The sequence below is a fragment of the Nylanderia fulva genome, unplaced genomic scaffold (genome assembly GCF_048542155.1).
Source record: "Nylanderia fulva isolate GAGA-0341 unplaced genomic scaffold, ASM4854215v1 Scaffold51, whole genome shotgun sequence".
NCBI classification, from domain to species: Eukaryota; Metazoa; Arthropoda; class Insecta; order Hymenoptera; family Formicidae; genus Nylanderia; species Nylanderia fulva.
This window is the reverse complement of record NW_028190599.1, coordinates 723243-734715: the sequence shown is the minus strand read 5'-3', so window position 1 is coordinate 734715 and position 11473 is coordinate 723243. Positions and strand designations below refer to the sequence as shown.

The 11473-nt window shown below is 35.6% G+C and overlaps 2 protein-coding genes across 4 annotated transcripts in view; one reads left to right on the top strand and one right to left on the bottom strand.

Moving 5' to 3' along the window:
• The window catches only part of NiPp1 (nuclear inhibitor of protein phosphatase 1), a 3522-nt gene extending 1634 nt beyond the window's left edge, over positions 1-1888 (bottom strand). The window contains exons 1-5 of the mRNA XM_029316495.2: positions 1188-1888; positions 991-1051; positions 726-879; positions 355-575; positions 53-256 (exon numbers count right to left, since the gene is read on the bottom strand). Of these exons, the coding sequence (XP_029172328.1) occupies positions 53-256; positions 355-575; positions 726-879; positions 991-1051; positions 1188-1216 (669 nt within the window). The 5' untranslated portion in view covers positions 1217-1888. The remainder of the gene's footprint in view (positions 1-52; positions 257-354; positions 576-725; positions 880-990; positions 1052-1187) is intronic.
• DCTN1-p150 (dynactin subunit 1) lies at positions 1204-11473 on the top strand. Of its 3 annotated transcripts, XM_029316486.2 has the most exons (21): positions 1204-1417; positions 1701-2118; positions 2438-2592; positions 2919-2951; positions 3109-3168; positions 3792-3939; positions 4462-4524; positions 5604-5741; positions 6339-6476; positions 6622-6861; positions 6977-7228; positions 7309-7425; positions 7546-7789; positions 7882-8164; positions 8233-8657; positions 8733-8969; positions 9051-9345; positions 9420-9615; positions 9696-10061; positions 10151-10282; positions 10363-11473. In XM_029316486.2, the coding sequence occupies exons 2-21, from the start codon at positions 1951-1953 to the stop codon at positions 10576-10578; spliced, it is 3906 nt and encodes a 1301-aa protein (XP_029172319.2). In that variant the 5' UTR covers positions 1204-1417; positions 1701-1950; the 3' UTR covers positions 10579-11473. The 3 variants fall into 3 exon arrangements, with proteins under 3 accessions (XP_029172319.2, XP_085343317.1, XP_085343318.1); XM_085487191.1 differs by lacking the exon at positions 4462-4524; XM_085487192.1 differs by lacking the exons at positions 2919-2951; positions 3109-3168 and having other exon boundaries at positions 1205-1417.

Here is an 11473-nt window from a genome sequence, read left to right as displayed (position 1 = left end):
TACACGCCTTGTTTCATTTCTTATAATAATCGTGCAAAATTATTACGCATACCTTGCTAGGAACAACTGTCGTTTGTATAAGATTACGAAATCTCCCGACTGACGGATCGACGTCTTCCGGGTTAATCACCTCTTCGTCGTCGTTGAAGGTGATTCCCTTTTTTTTCCGTTTGCGTGTTGGTTTGTGCATTTCATCATCTGTTATTCCAAGCATTGAAATTCGTCGATTATGAGCTGTATTAAATTCTGTCAGATTCTAAAAAAAAAGAAAGAGTGAATTATATTTGAATCATATATTTTAGTAAAAAAGTTTGAAATAAAAATTTACTATACGTCTGCCTTTTTGATACATACATCTAATTCTGTTTCTGTTTCTGGTAGACCTAATAAACCACCGGCATCATTATCTTCAGATAATTTCTCCAGTTCTTCGATGATGGGTCTAGCACTAGTCTGAGGTCTTTCTCTAATTATATAATACCGAGTGGATGCTCCAAAGTGAAATGTACTGTCAATTGGTAACTGGGTCGGTTTGTGACCTTCTAAACGTAAGTTTCCAATAAAGGTACCATGTGCTGAAAACATTATTGGAAAATCTTCATGCAAGAAAATATATCAAACTCTCTTTATAATAGTTATTCATAATAATAACAATATCTTTGTTTAAACATTGGTTTTTTGTTAGAAAAAAATTGCACATTGATGCTGATATAAAGTATACTCACTGCTTCCCAGATCGACTAAAAATGCCCGATTGAGATGTTTGTGGTAAACAAGAGCTGCATGAACCCGAGAGCAAGATGCATGATCAATGCAAAAATCATTCAACTGTGTGTTACGTCCAAATAAATAACATTTCTTTTCATCTACCATAAGTTTCTGTAAAGTTATATTTATGTTTTATATATGTATCAGTAGTTTAAGACATGACAGAACTCTGAAGAAGTGACATGTTATTCAAATTGTTGCAATAAATGTCACATGTTTTACCTGTATCAACTTGTCATTCTTCAGTACGTCCAGATGCAGCCCAACTGGTGGCTTTCCTGCCCTAGAAAGGGATATAGTGCATAAGTAAGGTAATGTTGAACGTCCCTATCTTTTTGCATAGCGACAAAACTCGGGGACGCGTGATTGCGTAAACATGCAAATCCTTCGTCAAAAAATTGATCGATCAATAAACATACCAATTTGGAACCTCGTAGTGATTAGCCATTGTTACGTTCACTTGCGCAAAAATTTGTTTTCTTCAGTTTCCTGATTATGAATTGTTGTACACACGTACACGAATAAAAATAGGGGATACTAGACTCTTCCTTCGTTTAGAAAAGGAGAGGACGATTTTCAGCGCCGTCTATCCCCCGAAAATGGGTTCCTTTCGTCGAAAATGGTAGAATGTCATCGGTGATTTCACAGGGTAATATTAGATTTTGCTGATTTGAAATTGTATTTTTCTCATTATTAACTTTTTTCATCAAAATATGTATCTATTTTTTTCCATTTGATGGCATATCAGTCATTTCTCTTTATATTTTCTTTACTTTCCTACAACTTACTTCTCCTGTCAAAACGACTTTAAATATTCGCTTTATTTATTTTCAAAATGCAACAAGTACGTAAAGAGGGAGAAATGCAATATTAATTAGTCTTGTTTCTCTGTATCGAATTGATAAGAGAGATTTCTTAACCTGTTCAAGCAGAAGTGCAACAATTGTGAGACCTCAATGACATCACGATACAAACGTCGCGTCTTATCTTCCTAAAGGAGCTCGTGCAGCTACATAGCTATCGATAATCGGCCTTATTTTTTTAATAGGCGATTATTTTCAAATATTCATCCACGATTGTTTGCGTGAGACGGCAAACGAAACGTGGATCTAGGAAAATCTCGCGCGCGAAGGTTAGTAAACAGCTGATGTGTCAGTTTGGGACGAACCGCGAGTGACGGAGATGTCATACAAAATTGGCCAACGCGTCGAGGTGCCCGTGAAGGAGTGTCAGGGTGTTATAGCCTACGTCGGCCACCCGGCCTTCGCATCTGGCAAATGGATCGGCGTGATACTCGACGAGCCGAAAGGGAAAAACAACGGTACTGTCAAGGGTCAAATGTACTTCAGGGTGAGTTACGAGTCAGCAATCGGATATTTAATCATCAGTATTATCAATGAATATTTATTCAATTGATTCCCCTGATTCCTTATTTTATCAGAGATTTTATAAGTCGAAATATATATATGTTCAATATACACATGTGAGTACATGATATACATACACAAAATCATGTTTTATAAGTCTCGCTAAATTTCTCCTACACAAATGACAAAATATAATAAATAGGAAAAACATTTAGTTGTCATGGCAAGTTTATTTTTACTATTTAAAGTACTTGCTAATGAAAGAGAAAAGATATGTTTTAATTGTTTGTTTCTATTCGCAGTGTGCTGAAAATTATGGAATGTTTGCACGCCAAACTCAACTTATTTTGCTGGATGAGGCTGGCAATAGAACGGAGCCTGTCAGTCCGTCATCGGCAGGTAGCAATGCCACAACACCTGATGACAGTGCTGCTAGAGCAAGGAGTCGCCTAAATAGGTGAGCTTTCCTAGATACAATTACATTAAAAAGTTCTGACTACATCTAAAAAAGTTAATCCTTACAAATAATGTATATTATAATTTTTCTGTAATAAATGTAACAGTAAATATAAATATTGCTGTCATACATGCTAGCTCTATAATTAAATATATATGCCATAAAAGTATTGTAGTACTTTAGCACATTTGAAGTATCTAAAATATCTAAAATTGGCAATTAATTAATTAAGTAACATTTAATTAATTTAATTAAGAGTAGTGGCATCATGGTTGAGCTAACTGAATAAAATTTACGGAATCTTTATACTATAATTTTCATGCTAGCAATAGTATGCGTCGAAGGAATGAGCCTACAGCGTAAGTTTTACATTATATAATAATGTCAAAGGTTAAAAAAAAGATTATTTTCTTTCTCCGTGCGCTTAAAAATTTTTAATATTTTTATATAAATTAAAATAAATTAGACGAGTATATAATTAATAAATTTTTAAAATGTATATGCTGCTCATAAAAGTGTACGGAGAAAAACATCTCCTGCGAATGTTACTCGTCAACAATTTGACAAGCTTTCTGGGTAAGATCATTGTAAACAAAAATTTTAGCATATGTCAGCAGTGTGTATTTTTTATCGCTACTGTGCTTATATCTTGAAAATCCACAATTGTTTCTTACGATGATGTATTTCAAAATTTCAACTGCATTCTATCACTGAGCATCTAAAGTATTTTGCAGCTTTAAAACACAAGCAACTTGCCATTATGCCTCTTTTGGAGCTTTTACACATTTTCATTCCAAAATTTGGTAATTATTTTCAGTTAGCAAATACTTTTTTTTGTTGCATTTTTATCATTATGACATAAAATTTCATTGCTGAATGAAATAAATGATTGAATTTATTTGCCAATTTATTGCATTTTTGTAAGATATGTTTTGCTCTAAATATGTTTTCTGTAAAGTTCCAAAATTTTTCGTAGACATATAATTTGTGTGAAAATTATCACAAAATATTTATTGATTTAGTTATTTTAAGTGCAACTTTTTATTATTTTTGCTTCTTTATTTTAATATCAGTAATGTAAGTTCGACTTTCTATTCGACAATTTGCAGTCAGCCTATATATATAGCCTATATATATAGAATTAAAAAACATTAATTTATGATGTATATTGTGAAAATATTTTTTATTATTTTTTACAGTTCTCGATTATCCTTGACCGGAAGTAGAACATTATTAAGTGCCCCAAGTACAGAAAGTCTAACTGGATCACAACATGAACGTAGAGACGGCGGCGAATCTTCAATTCCAGCACCAACTTCAACTTCAAAGCGTGCCTCATTTATTGAGGTAAGACACTATACTGTATGCTACGATAACAAGTAAGACTATTTATACTGTAGATTATTTTTGTGTTGAATTGTAAGAGCAAAAAATCTGTTATAAAAAGGAACATTATCCAAAAAGATTCAAAGCATGATGTATATATAATAAGTAGTATAATTCTTATGAACAAATTATCTGTTATATTTTTTATGATATACTTCTTTATTGTTTTTAACTAACAAACAGATTCTGACATTTTAAAAGGTCTCTAGGTTTTTCGATTATTTGTATGTTTCTTATATTCATGTGCAAAGAATTCTATTCTGTGACCCGGTGATAGATCAGTCAAATGCAGTTGTGCACGTATATACATATCTCGTCATGACCGGAAAGTGTGCTTGGAAATATATGTGAGGTAGAATTATAGGTGGCAAATTCTAAGAAAGAAAAAAGAGAAAAAAAAGACTGAAAAATTTGTGCGAAAGCAAGTCAGAGGATTCCGTTGACACAGAATGATTCATATGGGAATGCACGTACGTGTTTCAGAAGTCCCCTAGCACGAGCTCGCCTCCCGGCAAAAAGCCAAAGGCCCAAGATGATCACAATAATGTAATTAATATTCATTAATTGTAATATCTCAATTTTTTAATATATACATCACCTCTCTAATATCTTGTTCTTTCTCATATTAGCTGTTTATCCATCATAAAGCATTATAACAAATTTTTTTAGTAACAAATTAACGTCATTGCACCTTTGCAACAGGTACGCCCTTCTTAGTGGATTACAGACTTGGTTTTCGTATTTATTCTTTGCCACATCTTTCCAGCATTATTGTGTTTAACATCAGCTTCATTAACTGAGTTCTATGATATTTGGATAGTTTATGATTTATAGTGGGAACGGGGCATTCAGCATCATGTCGTGTGTTACCCTCCCTTCTGCAGTTAGGAATTGAATATCTTCTATATATGTGTTGCAAGAACAATAACACTAACACTTACTTAGTATGTAAATTTTTTTTAAACAGCATCATAATACAAAGGTATAACTTTGCCTGATTAATAACTTTCTCAGAACTATATATATCTGTTAAGAATTAATTTTCCTGGAACGGGAATGCAAGCGATACATGTGCCAATCGTTAGGACGTAATACATAAAATAGAATCGATGAAATGAATGAGAAATAGCTCTGACTTTGGTATATCCCATGTAAATGTTTCATACAACACACGATTCAATTCATCAGCTGTGGATCTTCCTATACATTTGTTAGTACTAATAGAGTATTCGGTGTAGCTTGTTGGTGTTTGCTGTCACAACTAATCTCTCATCATTAATCACCATTAAAAAAAGACAAACTAATTCTACTCAAATGTAAATACAGAAACAATGTATAAAATTACATATATATTTCTTACATAGGAAATGTGGGGTGTTTTTTTCATTGCCGCATTTTGAGAATAATTATCTCTTTTTTTATTATCTTTTTTTGCGCCATCCATATGCCGCATTTATGTTATTACCGTGTATATATGCGTTTCATAAAGTTGGCACAGGTACGCAGGTTCAGAGGATCTTGAAGAAACTCTTTGGCGATGTGCAATTCTTTCATGCGATAATAAAAAGAACACCCAACGGTACAAAACTCGATATATAGCTTATTCTCTCTTTTCTGTAATTCAGACAGGTTTTGTAGAAACGTTGAAACCACAATTCGTACCCGGTCAAGTGATGGCAGGTTCGGCAGCGGCTGCGAATCTAGTGGAAGAGAAATTATCACATTTACAACTTGTACAAGAAAATGATAACTTGAAATCTCAGGTAAATTAAAATTTCTCTCACTCACTCACTCTAAAAATTTTTCTAATATTTTTACGAATTATATAAATATAAAATTATTAAGATGTGCGGTAAACAGGGCAATTAAGAGCCAGATGTGGTTATTAATACGCAAAACACGTAATGATAAATTGAATCGTTTATTTGTACGTTTCGATCCTACGTTCGGACCATCTTCAGCATTTAGATAAAACAATATCAGTATTTTATTCCGGTGTCCAACGAAACGATATTGTTGGGAATAAGCACTCTCATACTGCGGCAACGGTAATCAAGACCAATGGTCTTGATTAATATCGTTACCTGCGATAATTTGCTTGCTGATATTGTTTTATCTAAATGCTGAAGATGGTCCGAAACGTAGGATCGAAACGTATACGAATAAACGATTAAATTTATATCATTATGTGTTTTGTGTATTAATAACCACTCCTGGCTCTTAATTGATCCTGTTTACCGCACATCTTATTAATTATCCTCTTACTGTTACTGTTCTCTGTATAAAATTATTACCTATATAGATAACTTAATTATTACATATATAGATATTTAATTTAATTTAAGTGTGATATTTTATAGGTACGTGATCTTACTGAGAAAGTAGAAACGTTGCGTGTAAAACGAATGCAAGACAAGGAGCGGATGAAAGATTTCGAAAAAACAAAACTTCAAGTTGAACAACTTCTTGAATTCAAAGCTAAAGTCATGGAAAGTCAAGTGAGTGGCACACAATTTATATATATGGTGTACAATATTATATTTTTTTCCTTCAAAATCTTTCTAATTAAAATGAATTTATCTTTTTAATTTTTAAAAGTAAATGTTTCAAATGTTTTACTTGTATTATATTGTATTATCAAAGGCAAGTCTTCAGAGGGAACTTCAACGAGCTCGACAAGAAACTAGAGAAGCTCATGCGGCGAGAGAACAATTTCAGGAAGAAATGGCGGATCTTGCAGAGACAGTGGAAATGGCTACGTTAGACAAAGAAATGGCAGAAGAAAAGGCTGAAACCCTTCAAATCGAATTAGAGCAGCTCAAGGAAAAGTTGGAGGAACAAACATTAGATCTGGAAATATTACGCACAGAAATGTCCGAGAGGGTATAATTCTTTATCTAAATAATAAAAATACTTAATTTTTACGTGATATTAATATATATTTTTCTTTTTATATTTTTAGCATGTATTTAAATGACATTATTATTTCCTCAAATAGGCAGCAGGCGGTGGATCGGCCACGGGGGCTTCTAACTACGAGGTGAAGCAATTGGAACAGCAGAATAATAGACTGCGTGAAACTCTCGTGAAAATGCGCGATTTGTCGGCGCACGAAAAACACGAATTCCAGAAATTGCAAAAGGACATGGATCAGAAGAAGTCTGAGATTTTAGAATTAGGTCGCACGAAGGAGAAGTTGTCGGCGCGTGTTGAAGAAATGGAACATCAGATAGCCGATCTACAGGAACAAGTATGTATCATATAACGCTTGTATAATTTACAGTAATTATTTCATCGGATGTACTTGTTTTTACGTGACGTTCCTCGTAGGTCGACGCAGCATTAGGAGCCGAAGAAATGGTTGAGATGCTAGGCGAGAAGAAAATGGCACTGGAGGAGAAAGTGGCCGAATTAGAAGAAGCTGTCTCAGATTTGGAAGCTCTGCAGGTATATGCAGTTCATATATACATTTTGCGTTAAGAAAAATATATAGTATACCATAAATCTATTTTTGTTATATTTATCTAATTTAATTATGAATAATACAATGAATAATAACTTATGTAGGATATGTCCGATCAACTGGCCGAATCGTCCAAAGAATTAGAGCTGGAGCTTCGCGAGGAGTTGGATCTCGCTCTTGGAGCAACGCGCGACGCTCAACGGCATCGAGATGCCGCGCTAGAGACGCTCGCGGATCGCGAATTGACCATCACCAAGTTTCGCGAACTCACGCACCAATTGCAAGAACAGTGTTTGCAGTTGCAGCAACGAGTTCAGTCGACGGAGTCCACCAAGACTAATGTTCGAGGTAAGTAGGAAAAAAATGATCATATAATACGAGACTTTGTTAAATTATCTTTTAGTTTTCTAAAATGTTCATACCTTAAACTTGTCGTTTAGGTGCTGATCAACAACTCGCGGAGATATTAGACTTCCAGAAAACGTTCGCCGAAACCCGAGCGCAAACCAAGGCGGTCGATCTCGAGCTGCGCCGATTAGACGCCGAGGAGGCGCGAAATCACGTGCGCTATTTGCTGTCTTTTATGCCTCCGGCATTCTTGATCCGCGGTGGAGACCACGACGCGATATTGACACTCTTATTGATACCGAGAATGACACAGAAAACGGAGATATTGATTTCGCAAGTTCGAGAGAAATATAGATCCATCGAGAAAATAGATAGGTAATTATTTTACTTCACGTAACTTACATACAAATCTTTTGTCCTACATACATGTGTCTCTCTTGCAGAGCTTCAGTAGCGAGGGGTCATTCGATAGCGCAGTACTCATTCAGATCTCGTTTGTGTTCGCATATGTACGCTTTACAAACGACTCTGAGCTGCTTCGAATCGGCCTTGAACTCGTGTAACCCTGAAATGTTACTTAAAGTGGGCGCGGCTTATCCCGAAATGGCGGCGCAAGAAAAGTCCTTAGATTCGTTAATCGAGCTGGCCAAGCGAGATCAGTTGGATGAGAATTTGCCGATGGACGCGATTGAAAAGTGTTGCGCCTACTTTGCCACGATGTTCTTCGTGCTTTTTGGTGAAAGCACAACTATCAATCAAGCGCGTCTAATTGTCAATGGCACGAGAACTTTAAGCAACACATGCGACGCCGTCGCTACTGACGCTACGGCGATCAAGGTGTTGATACAAGGAGAGAGTGGTGATATAGGTTCGTTAATATTTCATTAATTAGATTCGATTGATGTAGACGTTGCGTATTTGACGTATATTGTTATTGCTTAAGGTATGCTCTGTCAACACATTGAAACGACGTGCGAGGTAATCCAGCAACACTTGAAGTCGGCTAGAAGACGAGTACCACGGGATCAGGCTGGTCCAGCATTTTCTGTAGGTGCCAATTTAGGATTAGATAAAGATTGCAACGAACAATTTTCGACATGTTATCAGCATGGCGTGAAAATTATGAAGACCCTTCAGTATCTATTGAAGAACGCTTTGCAAGCTATTATTGAAAATGGCGGTAGGTATATCCAAAATGGATTTCTCTCTTGAAAATTTATCTCTGCGATATTTTTACATTGACGAATTCAATTGCTTTCAGATTTAGACACTGGGCTCGCCGCTGACAAGTTGAAGGAGATGGCCGCGACGTCCAGCGAAAGGGTGTACGATACGGAAGATCTGGGACCTGTGGCCACTCTCAAGGCTAGCTTGACGGTAATACAGCAATTAGCAGCAAATCTCGCGCAAAAAATGGCCGAATGTGAAAATGAACTGGCTATAAGTGGACAAACACATAGTCAGCAACAATCTAAGGACAGTGAGTCAATAATGCCAATTGTGTCTAGAGCGAGTGCAGTGAGAAAAGAGGCAGAAGAAACGAAAATACTTAGCAGGTATTTACATCTTCTACATTGTTTATATTTATTGCGAAAGATCGTTTTATAATTCTTTGATATTTTTACGTTAGAAAACTCGAAGCAAGGGATAGCGATATACGCGAAGCAAGATTAGCTCTACGGGAGAAACAAGAAGAATTGTCCGAGATGACGCTGCGAAAGGAGTTGGCGGAAAAACGTTTCGCAACGCAACAGCACGAACATGAGATGAATGTCGAGAAGTTGAAGAGAAAATTAGAAGAAGCGCAAAATCAATTGAAACGCAAGGTATATTTATTCTTTTTAACAAATTGTAATGTATACCTTTTGACAAAATTTTTTTAAGTATCGTATTTTCTTGATAATAGGAAAAAGAATTCGAAGAAACAATGGATCATCTTCAAACCGACATCGACAGCCTGGAAACAGAGAAAGGACAATTAAAGGAAAAGTTGAAATCAATCGGCAAGAAAACGATATCAGTGTCCGGCGGTGCTGACAGTATGACAGGAAGCACTTCGATAACGAGCACTTTAGATAACAAATATTATGTACAAGAAATACACGCTCTTAAGGAAGCCTTGAATAACGAGCACCAGCAGAAGAAGAAGATATTGTGCGACGTTTTACGACAAAAGTTAGATAACTTGGAACCATTGTCGTCGCCGACAAATCTGAAATCTCTGGATTCAACGATTCAAGAATTGCGAAAGAAGACGACCGATCTCGTTAAGGTAATCGTCCAATATTAATCGACAGCTCACAATTATTATTTTACATCAAAATATTTTTTCTCATATATATATTTATTTACACATTTCAGGATGTAGAGAAAACTTTAGCTTATCCGACAGTTCCCGATCTGCGACGCAAGGTGCCCGAAATGTCTTATCATTATTTATTGGAACGACGAAAGAATATCACACAGCTGAAGGCACGAGCTGACGAATTAGCTGTAAGTGTACGATAAACCAGAGAGTGCAAATTAATGTAATGTCTAGATTATTTGGTGTCTAAAATTATATTTTTCTTCAGGCCCAAGTACGTCGTGAGGCTATCAAACGTACACCAGGCGGAAGAGCAGAAGCGAATTTCGCCGTGTACCCGAATCGCGAGATGGCGGCGGCGATGCAGGAGCGCAAATTACTCGCCGCCGAAATAAAGATCCCTTACAATGGTCCGGAAAAATCCTTTTCTGTCAATGTAGGGCCGCAAGAACTTAGGAAAATTCATAATCTATTGTACTATTAAATGCTCGCGCTTCGTTATTTATTTCTTAGTGACAACGTACGTGTGATCATACAAGTCTTTAAGGCTTCTGGGTCCTCATTGTGTTAGATTGTGACATCAGAAGCGAGAAAACACACGCTAAAAATTATGCTATTTCGAAATAAAATATTTCAATGAACAGCACTTCAGATGGTTTTAGCATAATTTCTTAAAATTATTCTTGTTCTTTTATAATCAATCAAAACAGCTGTAAAAATGACTTTAATATGCGCAGTCATTCTGCATGACAAAATCTGATATCACGATCATTTTACAGTTGTTGATTGATTGTCAAAGGAAAATAGTTTCTAAAGCCATCTGAAGTTGTGTTTCATCAAAATATCTTTTTATCTAAAAATGACACGCAAAAATTTTCAGCATATATTTTCTCGCTTCTGACGTCATAATCTAACATGAACGCGGCAAGTACCAAGGAACCTTAGGACATATTGTATACAAGAGATTATCTTTTTCTAATCATTTTTTCATAGTAGCAATATTTTATACAGCATCTTGCTCCGTAAAAAAAAAAATAATTATACATGTCGTTATGAAGAAACTCTATTAATTGTTGCTTTTGGATAAAGAATTCGTGCTTGTATTTTTTTGTATCGATGTGAAACGGGTACAGAGGGCAAATCTAGTAATTCATAATTTGCACTTGTGCAATGTTTATTTATTTCTGATGGGCTACAGCGCGATGACTGGTGCATCGCGACTGGGAGGCTCTCTCTCCAGTGTTCGTTCACGTTTATAAACGCAATGTTATATTTAGTATTAACAATTCAGAAGAGAAATCATGTGCCTCTGTGGCTTTTTTCCGTATTATTTATATATATATGTCTTTAAGAATTGTCAAATATATGGTCTAAAAATA

Excerpts from the sequence above, each read along its gene's own strand:
- DCTN1-p150 (XM_029316486.2), top strand. The coding sequence starts at position 1,951 with ATGTCATACAAAATTGGCCAACGCGTCGAGGTGCCCGTGAAGGAGTGT. Across the intron at positions 9,346-9,419 it reads GAAACGAAAATACTTAGCAG|AAAACTCGAAGCAAGGGATA; the intron begins GTATTTACATCT and ends TTTTTACGTTAG. Across the intron at positions 10,062-10,150 it reads AGACGACCGATCTCGTTAAG|GATGTAGAGAAAACTTTAGC; the intron begins GTAATCGTCCAA and ends TACACATTTCAG.